Genomic DNA, 18,501 nt, shown 5'->3' with positions numbered 1-18,501 from the left:
GGAGTGGTAGTGCAGTGATTAGCGCAATGCGCTACGAACCTGACGACCCCTCTGTTCGATTTTCGCTCGCAGCCCACATCAGTCAGCAGATATCCGTACGAACCACTCCCGGACTCTCCCCTGGGTCAACGTAGCCTTGTATTCGTACCTGGCGTGTTGTGTAAACCATCAACACCGCAGGGGCAAACTGCAGGAACAAACGTAGTCGGGCGTGGTGGAGGTGGTGGTGGTTGTGGTGGTGACACTACCACCTCGTGTGCCGTCTCTGCCCATCATTGAGTTCCCACTAACGGCGCTTGCCTCAAGAGTCTTTGTAAGCCACGCGTGGGGATCATTGCACTTGATACAGCAAATCTGGCTGTGACGGTCCCACCTGATGACGGAGACTTGTGTTGCCTCCGAAACGTCGTGATTTTTATTATTTTATTTTTATTAATTTTTATTTAAATTTTTTTACCTACGTGACTTTACCGAAAAAAACTAAGAGTATGAATCCTTGCAGTCACGAAAGCTTCAAATCTAGAATCATTGCCTTTGATATTCGTGTCTGTGAATAGACGTGCGTGTCGACGGTCATTGCCGTCAGTGGTGTGTAAGCTACACGGTTCGACTCTCGCTTCGTGGAAATATGTTCAGGAGCTAACTGCCAACGTCGAGATCTGCTGGCCACGAGACGGCTCCAGGTGGGAGTTCGCGTCGTTTTGCCGTTCCTCCTCCTGCATTGAAGGAGTGCAGACGACGGTGGTTTACCATCTGGTCAATAGTTTGGGTTGCATGTCCACAATCGCACGGCCTTCGCTCGTTTTTAATCGTCCATTAGCTGCACTCGTGTACAACGACGCAATTCACGCGTATGTATGGATGTACAATATGTTGAACTTCTTTCTCGCCGTACGTAGCCAACCGTGCTAACCGGAGATGCGGGAGCTTGCGTGACACCAAAGCAATGACCTTGGACACTTCAGTAAGAATATATAATGATGACAGGATGAAGGCCTCCCGAAGGAGTGTTGGTCATGGGGGTTGTTTGACCATACTTCGCCACCCTGGTAAGCGTGGGTCGGTGAAGTGGGGGGGGGGGAGAGCCCAGGTCCGGTTAAGATATCGCTCGCAAACCGATGTTGGCCCCTGCAGTGAAGCGGGTGGCGCAGTGGCTCGTAGTTGCACTGCAGCTGTGATTTGGTTCAATGTTGAGGACACAAGTTAAAGCATAGGTGGATTGGAATGTTTCCATAATATTTTGTGTATCATGTTTGTACGAGAGAGATGGCCAAATTGAAAGGAAGATTTAGAAAGAAAAAAATGAGGCACGTACGACGGAGAAGAGACAGGTTTGTTCGTGCGGGTAGGTGAGAGGGTGGCAGAGCTTTAGACCGTAAGAGCAGCATAACGAAATAGCAACCTCCCGCACTGAGACCGACGGAAGGCTGAGAGAGGGCAAACGCCACCAATCGTGGGCTGCGCGGGTCACGTTGGTGCCACGTGCAAAATCCGGGAGCTTGACAGAATCCGCCGTATCCTCACATTCCGCCCGTGCGATTTCACTTAAATGTAACCGCACTAATTTACAGTCACCCATCGCCCGTTAAAGATTGACAGGTCGGCCAGAGCGCGCGACACGGCGCGGCACGCCCGCGAGCGTGACGCAGCGGCACTGCTGAGAGATTGCGCCGTGGAATGCGACGGCTCAATAAACACGCGCGCCGGGACGACCGTGGCCATTAACCCAATATTAGAAGGCGTAAATATTTATCAAAAAATCCATAACGCCAAAGCCACGACGCGTCACACACATTTACGCGCCGCGACGTCGCGGTGGTGAGCGATGCGACTTGATGTTTTTGACGCGCGCACCGCCCCCGCGCTCGCTCATGGTAAAGGGCGAAGCCCGCATCACAACGCGCGTGCGCTTCGTAGATGAGTACGGAGAAAGCAAAAAATTTGAATTTTTTTGTCATTTTATTACGTGGGGGAGGGTGGGTTTGGTTACCCGTCCCCTCCGTATTTCAATGCACAGTCTCGCCCACGAGCCCAAAGTTCACGCAATCTGGTTGGATTTAGAGCCGACGCGGTGGAGTGGGCACGCTGATGTCGATGTGCCGCGTACCCAGCTACTCATTGTCGGGCGAGTCATCAGAGGAGATGCCTCCGATTAGCACGGTGGGCTACGTACGGTGCGAAGAAAGTTCATACGTGCAAAACTGAACTCAGTCGTCAATAACACTGCCTTAAAATAAAAAATAGGCGACGTTACGGGAAATGGCCCTTCTTCAAAGCACATATAAAGAAGGGCTATTGCCCGAAATGTCACCTATGAATTATTTGTTATTTTTATATATTTTGTTTTCTTTCAAGGCAGGGGTGTTGACAAATTGTTATTTTAGCCGGCCTTCATAGGTGCTCGCTAACAGTACTTGCCCCGACAGTCTGTTAAGGCTATACGGGGGATCTTTGTCTTTGTATCGAGCGATTCCTCGAGGAATACGTAAACACGTTTAATGCATTCTCCGTGAATCTTATAAATAATAACAACCTGGGAGGTGCGTTTAATTCCGAATGGATTTTAATATCTCGGGATGTCTCCGTGGACGTTTTTGTAAAAAAAAAAAAATCTTTATTTGTATACTCGGCATTTGCAATGAAATATTGGACGCACTTGCCCTTGCAGGTTCTCAGCGTGTCCATCGTCAAATTAAATTTTTGGGGATTGTCTTTCACAGCGAACTCGGTTCACCGGGCTGAAATTACTTGGCGTCCTGTCGTCCGTGGGCGCGCCGGCAAAAAAGCGATGACACGTTTGGTACTACGACGCTCGGCCGTGCTTTCATGATTTGCCAGTCGGTTGAAATTCCGACTCGAGTTACGCTCGGCGTGGGATGGCACCGAATCCACGCTGGCGGTGTTTCGCAACTCCGCTCGCCGTTGCATTCCGCAAGTCCGGCTCTTTGGAATGACCAAACCGTGTTGTGTTCTAGCCGGCGGTGGAAATGGGCCGGGATGACCTGGAACGCCCATTGTGGTGGGAGTGAAAATTTGAACCCCGACTGGCTTGCGTGCTCCGGAAGGAACCAGGGACAAGTTTAATAGCGGCGGGAAGTCTATTTACGTCTATAAACATACGTCGATATATAAAATGTCTTTATGTATTTATGTGTTTATATATTTAACCCGCAATTGTTCATCCACCATGCTCTGCATCTGCCAAATGGTACGTGGGGGGAAAACATGCATACAACTGTGTAAATGGTCTGAGATTATACATAACAGATATGTGTATATTAAAAAAATCTCCCATCACGTTACTTTGTTAAATGAATGCGCTGAGATTGGCACGAAAAAAAAAGTGAATCTATTTCGTCAACGCTCCCGAAAAACGCATCGAAAGGTCTACAAACCACAACCGCGACAACCTACGCGGTGATCTTTTCGGTTCTTGTGCCAGTTAAGCCACTGCACACTGCACGCACCTGATGGTTGGTAATCATGGAAAGCTGAACCGTGGGGTTGGAGGTTGTCACAAGGACTGTAGTTGGGGGAGGAGCGGGGGGGGGGACAATCACACAGGTGACCCCCATTAGTGGCACACGCAGCGATACATTTCCGAGGAAGCAATTTGTCTTCCTACCCAGAGTGTGTTTATGCATTTACCCATAACCGTGTAGATGACGTTTCCAGTCGTCACCCACCGTCGCCGTCGCTTGCGCTCATTCGACCTCGCGCGCCTTTCCTCGCCCCCCAGAGTGATGTCCCTCATCGAGAAGACCGTGGCCAGGTTGGATCAAGACGCCGTTCTGGAGCAGCTGATATTCGAGCTGGGCCGCAAGCACTACAAGTACAACGCACCTCCCAAGTACTACGAGGTGAGGCGGCAGTGGGGACGCGGGGGCTGGTGTCCGGACACCCCCCCCCCCCCCCAACGATGCCTACGACCCCCAACAGTGGCCGTGCCTCCGGGTAGTTGGGGGGGGGGGCAGGGCGGGGTTGGCCACAATCGTTGAAGGCAAGAGTCGGATTAGCGCCGTTATTTCCTTGGAAGGTTTCGCTTTCAGGACACGAGAAGCTGCGACCGCGCGGGTGATAGATGGGGCATGAGGGGAGGTAGGGGGGGGGGTGCGAGCGAGCGAGGCGGTGGGGGCTGGTCTTGCGGTGCCGTTAAGACAAGGTCACCGACCCGCGGACCCTGTTGTCTACGCAATACTGCTGGCGACACTTTTTTTCATTTTTTCTCCTTTCCGCAGACAGCCGGCGACAAATATTTCCGCTGATAGCAAGGAAGCACGGCGCGTCTGATCCGGCGTGGTTACACAAAGCCGATTTTATTGTACATATATATACAGGGTGGACAATAATGCAGGACAGATAGCGTTATTGGATTTATTTTAACAAATGTCCTAACTGACCTCCGTTAACATTACTGCATGGTGCATGCATTCTCTTTTGAAATTAATTCAAACGTTTTTTTTAAAGATTCCAGCTGCCTTCTGTGGCGTACGTGAACACGAAGTGAACTGGATCGTCTTCGGACGATTTTTTTCTTTCCAATTTTTCAACGTCATCTGAAAGGGAAGAAGAAAAATAGATGGGTAATCATGATAATCGATACCATATTAACTTAAAGAATAAACAATTGCAATGTATAATGCGAGTGTTAATATAAAGGAAGTAAACCGATGTGCCCTGACTTTTGGTCCACCCTGTAAAACACAAAAAAAATATTTTTTATAGCCTCAGAATACCCCACGGTGCTATTTTTCCTGAGATCCTGCAAAGGGGAAAGGGGAAATGTCCAGCCGTGTAAACAAGGCTGGCATGTAAACAAACGTGCAGAGGCGGAGAGAACAGGACATTGCCATCATTGATTGTATTCAGGAGAGAAAAGGTCAGCGATTCGTCCAAATTTAAGCGGAGTTGAGCATACAGTGTTGTAGAACGGGGGTCAAGGCTATTCTTGACATCAGGCGCTGCCGTAGTTGTTGCGTTGTTGTCAGCCGGTAACTGCCCACTACTAGGCAAAGGCTTCTCTCATGTTCCTACCGTTTCATTCCTCTCCTGCCTGCCAAGCGGACTCCGAACTCTGCGATTTCACCTCGCCGTCTCTTCCCGCTGTCTCCCCCACCCTCCCACCGCTTCTCTTTGCCTTCCCTCTGCGGTGTCCACATGCTCCGTTGTTAATTTTGCCTCATCGCTCGAGGGCAGCGGGGGGAGAAATAAGGGGAGGGAGCTGCCCCACCCTTCGACGGGAGGTTGCGAGCGGACACGGTTCTCCGAACGTGATGTTTTGTTTCACGGCGACCGACGCTTGGGAAGGGAACACACCGCTTGTTTCAAACGAGCGTTGGGGTGGGCAACTGTCGTTTGGCAAGTCTTGCAACGTGTTATTTTTCTCATCCGTCAGACCTTGCCGTCCTTCTCCACCGTGCCCTGTAATTTCTTTGGCAAGGCACGTCTACCGCAAAATCCCTGGGAAGGACGTCGTGATCATCTGCGCAATCATCATCATCATCATCGCCATCGCCCGCAGTTAAAATGTTCTCACAATCAAAATGTGCACTGCAAAACTGGAAAATAACAGGCGTGGAGCCTGAATGAACTGATACGAATCTATCGATGCCCCGCCACGTGGTTAAATAGCTGCACATTAAGTACGCCTAAAAAAATGAGATGCAACGGAGCGCATGCGTTGCTGATCGTTGGGCACGTGAAGACAAATACAAAGATCCACTGCGTAGCCGACGAAGGCTGCGGGGCAGGTGCCGGTAGCGCCTGTGAAAAAAAAGCTTCATAGCTCATCGGATTTCTCCGGGATAAATAAGGATTCTGATTATGAATTCCCTCCCATCGTCTCCTTTCCCAAGTTCCTATAACCTTCCTCTGTTCAAGAAATACATTCACACTTGTCTATTATTCGTTCAATAGCGCTGTATGTTACAGCCCACTTCGGGTCTGCGCTCGGCAACTTTGATTTTTTTTTTAAATCCTTTATATTAAGTTCACTTGCTTGCTTGCTTGCGCGCTTACGACCGTGCAAATCTCTGGGTCGTTTTTTAACCCACTTCCCGTGATCCAATCGAGCTGACATTTTGCACACAGACTCGTTGTGCGTGACAATTTATTTCCGTGAATTTTTTTTTTCAAAATTTTCCACTTTTTAGGGAAAATTTTTTTTCATATTTAATTTAAAATACCAATGTGATAAAAATGAAACTCTTACTCAAGAAAAACAGAAATGAATAATAAAATAAAACCGATGCCACGCATATAAAGGATTTATAGTGAAAAACTTTGTTTTTACGGGTTAATTTTTACTGCCTATGCAGGCCGGAACAATGCTACAACGGGGGTCGGGGTGGCCACGGACCATGGCCGACAGCATCTTTCGTCTCCCCAGCAGTGACGTTCGCACACCGCGCCAGGAACTCATTTGAGGCTGAGTCGACTTTAGGGGAAGAGCCCCATGCAGATTAAAATATCATTCCGCCAACGACATTAGCCGGGGTTAGTAGCGCAGTGCGCCACCGCTCCTTTTTAATTGACAGCGCGTGCATTGTTTATCGTCACATGTTGCAAAAGTTACAATTGTTAGAAGAGCTGTTGCAGGCTTGCGCCAAATGAAATGCAGTTGAAGAACTTTAAGTTATCTTTCTTTGTAATAGAAGCACAGCCAAGAACAGATGTTGAACGAGTGAAATACATTTAGTTAATAATAGTAACTTAGTACATGATCGTATTTGTTCTGTTCTTAAAGTGCAAGGTTATCACAAAGGTGCAAGGATTCACACACATACAGGCTGTGTAGTTTCACAGTAGGGGCAATGCTGCTATGCAAACCGTAAACCGCGTTTATTTGAAATGTAACATCACCTCCACTCAAGGGGGGTATCACAACAGTGTACACTCCAAATAAAATACAAGGACAATAAAATGACGTTGAAGTAAAAGCCATGATAAAATCGTCAGTCTTACACTCGCTCCTAAAACACACCGAGGCTCGTAGCGTGCCCGATAACCCCCCCCCCCCCCAGTGTCGAGGCTGGGAGAGTAGTCGTAGGGTCCCGCTCTGAAGAGCGCGGTGCATGAACCGCCAGTCGCATGCCAGATCGGTCGGGCCCGCATGTACATTGGTACAAGACCATGCAGGGCTTTATAGACCAGAATGATCGAAAATTAGCGGTATAATTTTTTGCACATTTGGACTGTGACGCTGGCGCACAATGGCATCAGTTTTCTTGAACATCGACTGTGAAGCAGACTGTATTTTACTGCGAATACATCGGCAGTATTTACCAGGGTGGCCTGCCGGATTCAAACCGCCATCCAATCTGCGAACAGCGGTCACCGCCCAAGTTGTTACGGGATAATCCTCATGCCGTGACGATTACCAATATCGTATCGTGGCTTAACATGAACAAAAAATAAAATCGCATCAGCCCTCACGTGGACGCGGACACGGACGCCGGGGCAGGCATTCCGAGCATCGCCTCGCGAGCGAGCGAACTAAAATAGCTCCGCGTGCATTGTCTTTTTTTAATTCGTACAGTGTTGGGGTTACGTTTCTGTTCTGTATGAAGTCCAAGCCCTTTCGGTTCGGGCAATATCGGAGGCGAATTGTCTCGGGCAATGTCAGGGAGAGGAAATATTTACCGTAAATCGATATCCGTGGTCGCAGCGGACAGCATTAATTCACTCCCAGCTGTAGCCGATGCCAACTCTCGCCAGGGTTTCGGCTCCATAAATTGACCGCGTAGCTGGCATGGCAGCGGTGATAAGTGGTATCTTGAGCTGCCCTTGCGCTTATCGCCTGAGCTTGTCGTATGCATGGTGGGTATTTCTGTAATTATTACCGTTACTGCGTATGTCGCGTGTGTACGTCCGTGTGCATAAGCTCTGGTTCAAAAGAAATAACGTTCATTCATGAAACGTGTGTCTGCATGTGTGCATATATCTCTGTGGGGGGAGTGGTCGCATAGCAGTTAGCGCTACGCTGCGCTACGAACCGGTGCTGGGCCTCCCCTAGGTCGACTCAGCCTCAAATAAGTGCCTAGTGCGATGTGTAAACATCGCCACTATGGAGACAAAGGCGGGCGGGCGTGGTGCTGGCCACCCAGCCCTTCGTGTGCCGTTCCGGCCTTCATAGGTGCGCGCTAGCAGCACTTGCCCTAACAGCACTTGCCCCAACAGTCTGTTACAGGCTATAAGGGGGATCTCTGTTTTTGTATACATCTTTGTGTGCATCTGTTAGTGTGCATGATTATCTTTGTCTCATTGTTCATAAGTGTTTGTGTGCCTGTGTGTATACATGGGTCTCTCTGTGTCTGTGCATATCTATGTATGTACGTAAATGTGGGTCTGGGTTTTTTTATGTGCACCTATTTGTGTTTAAAACGTTGCTCTGCTTGCTGCCGTCTGCACTTGTGTATGTGTGTATATAGTGGGGAGCGGTAGTGTAGTTGGTTAGCGTGCTGTGTTCCGAACCCAGTCTGTTACAGGCTACACGGCGGTGGTCTTCATCCTTGTCTTCCTGTGTGTGATGTCTTGTGCCCTCTCAGTTCGTGGGGGCTGAGTTCATATCGGCCGTGAAACCTGTTCTGGGAGATCGGTGGACTCAGGACGTGGATGACGCATGGCAGGCACGTATGCACATACACACGCACATACAGACACACATGCACATGCACATACACATGCACATACACACGCACATACAGACACACATGCACACATGCACATGCACACGCACATACAGACACACATGCACACGAACACACATACAGACACCCATGCACATGCACATACACACGCACACGCACAAAAAGACAAAGATCCCCCGTATAGCCTTAACAGACTGTAGGGACAAGTGCTTTTAGCGAGCACCTATGAAGGCCGGAACGGTACACGAGGGGGTGGGTGGCCAGCACCACGCCCGACCGCCTTTGTCTCCCCGGTGGCGATGTTTACACACCACACCAGGTACTCATTTCAGGCTGAGTCGACCCAGGGGAGGCCCGGGACCGGTTCAGATAATCGTCACTGGTGTTGGCCGTGAGCGGGAATCGAACTCGGGTCGCCGGGTTCATAGCGCAGCGCGCTAACCGCTGCACTATCGCACATGCACATGCACACGCACACTCCCTCGTTCCCTACGCTACACTGCGCTTTCTCTCACAGCCAGCGGCAATTGTGGAATTTTTGCGATGGCAACACCATGAAGGAGAGAGAGAGAGCAAACGTACATCTCTTTCAGCTCATACTCATCATCTTTATAGTCAGCCATGATATGTCCACTGTTGGATGAGCAATAGCCGGCAGCAGCAAAAATACAAATTGCATTTCATTTATGATGATGTCATCGTCGTCATTATTTGCCACGATCTATTCAATGCTGGATGAAGGCTACCCCCAAAGTTGTTTCCATCTTTCATGATTCTGTGATATAATAATCTATCTGTCTGATCAATGTACCGTAGCAAGTAAAACAGTTATTTAGTTATGTATTTATCTATTTATTTATTTATTTCGCTATTGAGTTGAGTTTTGCAGTTTCGGGAGCCACAGATAACAAGATGGCTTGGAGAATGCCTGGGCTACCGAGGCAGGCACTGGAATAGTACCCAGGTGTTTGAGAGCAATCGTAAGACTTTAAGATAGGTCTTGAAGGAGCTGTCACTGTGTACCAGAGGTGGGACAAAGTCATTGTTATGCAAGTCCAAGTCGAGTCGCAAGTCATCAAATTCATGACTCGAGTCTGACTCGAGTCCAAGTCACATGACTCGAGTCCACATCTCATAGGTGGGACAAAGTCATTGTTATGCAAGTCCAAGTCGAGTCGCAAGTCATCAAATTCATGACTCGAGTCTGACTCGAGTCCAAGTCACATGACTCGAGTCCACACCTCTGCTGTGTACCAAGGCGAGCTGCTGAAGCCAGGCGAAGGTGATCGAATTTACCGAACAGACCCAAGAGTGCATACATTATCAGAGTTATGTTTTTTGTTTGCATTACGACTGCAGGTATTGTGGTCTATGCAAACATGACTCCTTGTAAAAAAAAAGGTGTCAGTTTTGTTGCCAGATAAAAGGGTAAAAAAACAATTATTATATTTTTCTACTGGCAAATGAGGTTCCAATGGTGTAAATGCTAAGCCCGAGCTCTCAAACTCTGATGGTGCATTGTCTTTGAGTTGTGCGCCTTTTGGCGTCATCTGGTCCAACACCATGTGAGACCAGGCTCTAAGGAAAGCTGTCTCGAGTGTGGACCAATCAACTTCAAGGACAGTGCATACATTATCAGAGTTATGTTTTTTGTTTGCATTACGACTGCAGGTATTGTGATCAATGCAAACATGACTCCTTGTAAAAAAAGGTGTCAGTTTTGTTGCCAGATAAAAGGGTAAAAAAACAACTATCAATTATCAGACCCAAGAGGTCGGGTAGAAGGAAGCGATGGCAGATGCAGAAGAGAAGGAAGCAAATGTGGTGGCGTCAACGCCATTTGCTGTGGGTGACCTCTTGACCTTGACCTTTGATTGAAAAAAAAATATGAACCGTCTTTCCTGAGATACAATCATCCACGTCTCATAAAGGACAGTGCGTTGCAGTGGGCCCTTCACCTGCTTATTAAGGTACATCAATCATTGCGGAAGAACATTCGTTTTTATTTTGTAAGTTTCGCTTCAGAAGAACATACATTTTCTTTTGTCAGCTGTTTTAATATAAAAGTTACAATGTAAAGCATAGTTTCATTCAGCGGTCTGCATTCCAGTCCATGAAATGAAAATGCCTGGGCTTGTCAAACGCTGTTGTCGCAACTGAATCTCTGGTTGACGGCACGAGCTAAAACTTTGGGCCCCAAATCAACTCAAGTGGCCCTGAATTTCATGAAAAATAAGGGTACATGAAATACCAGCTCATGTTCAAATCCTGCTAAATGTACAGTAACAAACTAATTAACACAAATTCATGTCTCTCATCTCTATCTTGTCAGCATCTGATCTCTCCTCTCATCTCACGAAATCTCTCTCTCTCTCATGTCTGCATCTCTATAATTTCACCATATTTCTGTCTCATCTGTATCTCTCTTCTCTCATCTCACGACGCCTGCCATCGATCTGCATCTCTCTTCTCACTACATCTACTGTTTTTATCACGATAATTTTATACATTTTATATATTGTGAAGTGGGGGTGGAGGGGTATGTGTATAGGAAGGCTGAACAATAATTTCTCCTGTGGACTCTCATTGGGGAGCTGGCACTACCACTAAATCATCATCATTAGTGGCAACTGAGCCATAATTTTTTTAAACGATCGTACGTAACATTTTTGCAGTTTTATGCGTTTCGGTTGTTGGGTACCAGCTGTTTCTAAGAATCTCACAACTCCCGCTGGTTTTTTTTGCTAAATTACATTCGTTAGCTCTGCCAACTCCCCACGCCTGCGAAAAAAAAAAACATTTGCTCGCGTTTTATTTTCTTTGGCGTTGTTTTCCTCCCCCAGTGGCTCCGAGCACACCGCACGTGGCTCTGAGAACACCGCACGTGGCACTGAGTGTACACCACACGTGGCACTGGGCACACCGCACGTGGCACTGAGAACACCGCACGTGGCACTGAGCACACCGCACGTGGCTCTGAGTGTACACCGCACGTGGCACTGAGAGCACCGCACGTGGCACTGGGCACACCGCACGTTGCACTGAGAACACCGCACGTGGCACTGAGCACACCGCACGTGGCACTGAGTGTACACCGCACGTGGCACTGAGAGCACCGCACGTGGCACTGGGCACACCGCACGTGGCACTGGGCACACCACACGTGGCACTGAGCACACCGCACGTGGCACTGAGCACACTGCACGTGGCACTGAGCACACCGCACGTGGCACTGAGTGTACACCGCACGTGGCACTGAGTGTACACCGCACGTGGCACTGAGAGCACCGCACGTGGCACTGGGCACACCGCACGTGGCACTGGGCACACCACACGTGGCACTGAGCACACCGCACGTGGCACTGAGCACACCGCACGTGGCACTGAGCACACCGCACGTGGCACTGGGCACACCGCACGTGGCACTGGGCACACCACACGTGGCACTGAGCACACCGCACGTGGCACTGAGCACACCGCACGTGGCACTGAGCACACTGCACGTGGCACTGAGTGTACACCGCACGTGGCACTGAGAGCACCGCACGTGGCACTGGGCACACCGCACGTGGCACTGGGCACACCACACGTAGCACTGGGCACACCGCACGTGGCACTGAGAGCACCGCACGTGGCATTGGGCACACCGCACGTGGCACTGGGCACACCACACGTGGCACTGAGCACACCGCACGTGGCACTGGGCACACCACACGTGGCACTGGGCACACCGCACGTGGCACTGGGCACACCGCACGTGGCACTGAGCACACTGCACGTGGCACTGAGAACACCGCACGTGGCACTGGGCACACCGCACGTGGATCTGTAATCCTCACCCTACACCTGGGACACGCGCTACAGGTCACGTGACCGCTCTCTTTTTTTCCTACGAGGCTGCTGAAATATGAAAAAATAAGATTCCCCGCTGAATGATTACAGTCGAGCGGAATGATCAGAGGCGTTTCGAGGTAATCGTGCGAAAAGCACGGCCGCCGAAAAAAAACTCTGTGGGCGAAAACACAGAAACGAACGTGGGTGAATCCACGCTCATTTACGGGCGGTTGAACTCTATTTTTGTTTTTAAAAATTGATGCAGCGAGGCTTGGGGCTTATGAAATCGTAACCAGCCCATGCCGTTGTTCTGCAAGCATTAACGTTAACATTGCCCTTCTGTTCCGTTCTGCTTATTCAACTGTTTTGTAGAAAAAGTTTGCGCTTTACAATTTTGAAAATGCACGAACCATCTGCCAGGCCAGCGTGTCAGCGTGCGACGGACGCAATGTTATTCATTCGTGCCAATTTTTTCGCTTTTATTTATTTCATCTGCTCGCCTCCGGGCTCTCTCAGACAATAGCTCGTTCTGCAGTGCGTGCTTGGTTTTGCAAATAACCAAAATATGTTTCTGTTGCATTAGCTCCTGTGTGTTGATGTAGACGGGCCTGCGACGAGACTCAAGATATTCTTGGTTCTTTCGGTAAAGTCACGTAGAAGGGAAATAATAAAATAATAAAAATAAAACAATTAAATTCTCACGACATTTCGATTGTGGTTTTCACACCTGATGATGATTGCTTGTGTTGCAGTCGAAACGTCGTGATAATTTTATTGTTACATTTGTATTATTTTATTATTTCCCTTCCACGTGACTTTACCGAAAGAACCAAGAATATGAATCCCTGCAGTCACGAAAGCTTTAAATCGAGACTCAATATATTTTCAAGAGGGTCCTACTCGGGCATGTATGGCCCATCTTATATATTTTTGAATTATTTTTCAGCGTGGGAAGAAACTTGAGAGCCTGGAGAAAAGCATCTCCAAACGAGGGCAGAGCCACACACATCCCGTGCCAGAGACGTGCTGCCCCACATTAGTTCTTCGTATACAGCCCTTGCAAACTCCACTGCTGGATGAAGGTCCCCTCTCACACCGTGTCATAGGGGTTGTTGGACTATACTTCAACATGCCGGTCGGTGCAGGTTTGGTGAATGAGGGTGCACAGGGCCGAATAGGAAATCACTCACCATTGCTGTTGACCTTGACGGGGAATCGGACTTAAAATCATCAAGATGATCTTTTTTTTTTGCCCAAGCAAAACTATTTCATTTACCAGGTAAAGCCCACTGAGCTATTAATTATATTTGCCAAAGTGACCTGGCCACACAGGATAGCTAATCGGAGTGGCTTATATTATCATCATCATCATCACAAGCAGGAATGTATAGTCGCAGCCAAATCATATCTCTAAATGTGGAGGGTCAAAGTGGAGGAACCCGGAGAAAAATCCACGCGACCACCACGGGGATCGAACAAGCGACCTCTTGTGCACCAAACGATGGCGATAATATATCCTTGCCATCACGCCGCCACCGTAACTCAGTGCGTTAACCGCTGCACCACCGATCCTTCCCAATTAGCCCTTAGCTTGGCTATAATCGAAGCTGACAAAGGTTGGAGTGTACATGCAAAACAGTTACCACTGAAATGCCCTTCACAAGACTGACCTGTCGGTTTGTGGGGCGTGCAATACACGCTTTCATCCGAAGCAATGCTTGTTTTTTTTCTTCCTTGCCTTGAATGACATGTTTTGTTTACATGATAAGCAATTCAGGTCAACGTCTCCGTCGCTTCTTCATTTCTGTCGCTCTTTAATTGGTTTCCAGAGACTCCCATCGACTCCCCCAGGTAAAGTCATTGAGACATGACGGACGTGGTACACATGGAAAATTGAATGCCAACAATAGGGTGACATGAGGCAGCCAGAAATTAGGTTATCGGGCGATCTTCATCTCCCGTTACTGTTTACGGTGGAGGGCGGTGGGCAATGATGGAAATTCCACATTCCTGTGACGGACACCAGTCCATCCCACCGAGTGGTGCAGCCTCTCCAGGAGATGATGCTTTTAGGACGCCAGTCGTGGCAATGAGTGGAGTCAGCCCTGACGGGACTTTGAACTCGACACTGCATTTCCCATTCGTATTCCAACGTGAAAAAACAAATATCCCCCGTGTTGCCTACAAAGGCTGCTGGAGTAAGTGCTTGTTAGTGAGCACCTATGCCAGCGCAATGGACGATGTGGTAGTGCGGCTCATGACACCCGGCTGCCTTTGTCTCCTCAGTGCTGATGTTTACGAGCCACATCAGGTCCTCATTCATGGCTGAGTCCACCTAGGGGTAGCCCAGGACCGGTTCAGATATTCGCGGACCCGCAATTGAACGCGGATGGCCTGGGTTTGTCGCGCAGTGCGCTTACCTCTGCGCCACCGTTCCAACGCCCGCTCACACAACAAAGACGCACAGATGCACTCCATGAGTAACAGTAACGAGTGATACTCCCACACAGAGGCGATACAGACGTTGGAGGCAATAAAAAGGGCTTTGTTGAAAGACAGAAGAAATAACGAGTCAATGTTCTGACCGAATGGGGTTTATTTTTCATTTGAGGCCGAACAAAAGATGTTTGGCCGATATTTGTTTTTCTAGTTTTTTTCTCTCTCTTGTTTAGTGATGTTTACTCACTGTTATCTCTTGCGCTGAAATGATTTGAGTTAAAGTCAACAAACCGTGGCATTTGAACGGTTTCCTGAAACCACATCCCCTGACACGAGTGCTCCACTCTGCGCTAAGTCTGGCTTCGCGAGCAGGGCATCGCGTTGTGCCGATGCACCGGTTATATGCACGTGTTTCGTCTAGTGTACAGTTTAGCAAAAAACATTATTGCTACTTCTGGCTCACGGTACATTGGCACCGACACCACAGTTATCACACTCTACAATGTCGATTGATGAATGTCAGGAGACCCGTATGATCTGATTTATTTCAGTGCTTCTTTTGAACTCGCTCATTTCACATCTTCGGCTATGACGCGTGGAACGGAAATGTGAGCAACTGAGAGAAAATATGGGGTAAAACAAAAATAACAACTAACGTACGTATGTTGAGCTTGTTCTATGTAGGTTGAACTTCTTTCGCACCGTACGGACCGCAAACGAAACGCGCACACACACACACAACAAGCATCTGATAACTCCATGGAGAGAAGCACGCATGGAATTACACTTACACAGAACGGAGAGAGGAACCCTTGGACGAGGGAAGATACACAAGCTCGAGACATCACACACTAAGCAGGAGACATTGCTAGAAGGGATGCTGGTGAAGGGGGCGACAGACCATGAGGACATCATTGTATGTTACACTGCAGTCGTTGCCGTTTGAATTGGTGTACTTAATGTCCGCATTTAGATGGCCTCGTCACAAGGTGACGACTGCACCGATTGCAAGTGGGCATTCGTCTGCCACCAGTGGGTGGGGAGGGTGCCCTCCGAATTTTGTTGTGGGATTAAGCACCTGGGCAATTCACGGCGTCGCTATTTTGAGCACGCTTGGCTACGTACGGTGCGAAAGAAGTTTAACGTACAAGTACGTACGTTGCTGCTTGCCAGCTATCAACTTAATGCAGTTGTTGCTGCCGCTGCTGACATTTTCATACACTGCCATCGTTTTACCATCCTCACATACCTGTCAACCCAGACGGTTTAGCCGTATTCTTGTCGAGGGAAATTGAGTTTTCAGGTCCATACGGCGTACAGCCGTTTCAATAAAAACATTTCTATTTGTTTGTGTTTCTCCCTTATGATGGGACTTTGTAGGATGAACGTTGAAATTGATAATGACACTGGGTGACCAATGAGGTCCGAATTGGTCTGTAACAAGGTAGGGCACTGATAAGGGGTTGACAGGTATGTTACTCATCATCATCATCATCGTCGTCGTCGTTAACGTGTCGGCAATACGTTCTGCGGCAGGCCCTCTTCAAGTACATCACGACGAACATGGAGCGCGGCTTCAGGGAGGAAGAGTCCGGCTTCGTGCTGGGCACGGTCGCCGGCGGCGACAGCATCGGCGACAAGAACGCCAGCGCCGTGGACGAGGCGGCCCTCGCTGCGGCCAAGATCAACGCCGACGCCGCCACTCAAGATCCGGCGAACTGAGCCGAGGCCCCCCGCAAAACCACCCCCCCACCACCCCCACCCCACAACCCCCCCACCCCCACCACCACCACCCCCCCACCACCACCCCAACGCCAACCCTGACACCGCGCCGGTATTCAGTCCCACGCAGTTTGACGAGTGCCGGTAACGACTTAGGGCTTGAATATCTCGATTTGACGCTTCCGTGACTGCAAGGATTCATATTCTTAGGTTTTTTTTTTTTACGTGACTTTACCGAAAAAAACCTTGAATATCTCACCGAACGTTGTTGTTGTTTGTCGTCGTCGTCTTTAACGGGGGCCTCTGCCGTGTGACCGGAGCGAGTAGGCACGCGACGAGTGGCCGCGGCCACAGCGAAAGGTTTACTGGACGCGGGGTCCCGGCGGGCGTAATTGTTGTTCGTGTCGCTGACCCTCCTGGCATGAAGGACGAGGATGTGGGGCCGTGGGGGAAGGGGGGGGGGCCCGCGTATTCAGGGATTGCGGATTGAGTAGACCCGGAGGGGGTGGCATTGTTGGACCTCGAGGGGGGCAGGGAGGGAGAAGTACAGAGCGTGGGGGGGGGGAGGGGGGATATCGTCGATAATTTGTTCTAGCAAAACGATAAAAACACAGCGTAGCACCTCGCGCACGCAACGTGACCGTGACAATATCGTCAGGGGCTGCAGCCAGAGCGTCGTGGTCCTACTGTTGACCCCTTTTTTTTACAACAGCAACCATCAGGCAAATTGTGGGCACGTGCGCACCTACGAGGGTGAGTCGGAAAATGTTTCCTCTGACCCGGCGGCACAATGTCGTTGGCACGGGGCCCTGGTACAAGGGATTGATGAGGCTCTCCTCACTGTCAAATGACCCCTCCGTCTTCTTAGCCCGGCACCTGGGCACCCCCCAGCCAGCCCATTCGCCGTGTTGCAGTTGCACAGCCTGCACAGCCGATATTCTGCGTCACGACCATCGGCATAAAACAGTGGCGCTGTGCCAGTGAAACTCGGCACAGATGTTACACGGGAGCCCTGTTCTATGTCAACCCTCGCTCAATGGGAGGTCGCTCCTGCTCCTCTGCTGCCCCCACCGTCTGGACTTCCTGCTCCCACTCCCTGCCATCCGTGTTGCGGACTCCCTGCCACTGTTCCACTCCCAAGGCTCAAGACATTCCTTTTTACCTCTACCTATGATTGACGTCCTCGCTCTACTAAAGAAATATGACGACTGTTTTTGTAGATCGTCCTGAGATTCGGTCACGTTTAGACGCTGTAATAGTCCACGTTGTGATATTTGTAGGTTCTAGGCCGTGCCATACATTTCCCCCCCCCCCCCCCAGCAATGGGTGAGTTTCCTGATGACATTTCAGTCGAACAGTAGTCATGTGCCTGGCTCTTTAGGCCAGGTTGTGGCCCAGTAATAGAGCCATGACGGCCCCCAACTGCACACCAATGATTGCAACTCCTGTAAGAGATAGTCTCGGATAGATATACACTTTTAAATGCCCCCGTCCCCGCCCACCCAAATACTTAATGAAAAACTATGTGCCACGTGTTTACCAAGTTTCACTGTCACTCAATGAAAGTACCTTCATGGTCGGGAAGGGGGGGGGGGTGCGAAACATTTGACCTCCTCGTAACTCCACTTTAGATGATCGTCAAAACCAGGTTGACGGAGCAGCCGGCAAGTCGGATATTTTTCCAGTTCTTGTTGTAATCGGGCACCGCTGTACAGAATAACACACCTGGGGAGTACAGCTGGCTTTAATGAGCACAACCAAATGTAGCCAGCACATGGCTGGCATGACGACGCGTTGCTGTGCTTTAGCCAGGTGCGATGCATTTATTTTTGGAGGATCCAACATAAGGGTAACGTCA

At 49.5% G+C, this 18,501-nt stretch overlaps 1 protein-coding gene across 1 annotated transcript in view; it reads left to right on the top strand.

The window, feature by feature from the left end:
* The window catches only part of LOC144728823 (neuroglobin-like), a 51,548-nt gene extending 34,865 nt beyond the window's left edge, over positions 1-16,683 (top strand). Inside the window, exons 4-6 of the mRNA XM_078608504.1 lie at positions 3,740-3,860; positions 8,547-8,627; positions 16,458-16,683. Of these exons, the coding sequence (XP_078464630.1) occupies positions 3,740-3,860; positions 8,547-8,627; positions 16,458-16,643 (388 nt within the window). The 3' untranslated portion in view covers positions 16,644-16,683. The remainder of the gene's footprint in view (positions 1-3,739; positions 3,861-8,546; positions 8,628-16,457) is intronic.
* The last annotated feature ends 1,818 nt before the right edge of the window (positions 16,684-18,501 follow it).

Source organism: Lampetra planeri, chromosome 30 (assembly GCF_965212315.1).
Source record: "Lampetra planeri chromosome 30, kcLamPlan1.2.h2, whole genome shotgun sequence".
Lineage (NCBI taxonomy): Eukaryota > Metazoa > Chordata > Hyperoartia > Petromyzontiformes > Petromyzontidae > Lampetra > Lampetra planeri.
Note: the sequence above shows the minus strand (reverse complement) of the source record. Positions and strands in the feature narration are given on the sequence as shown.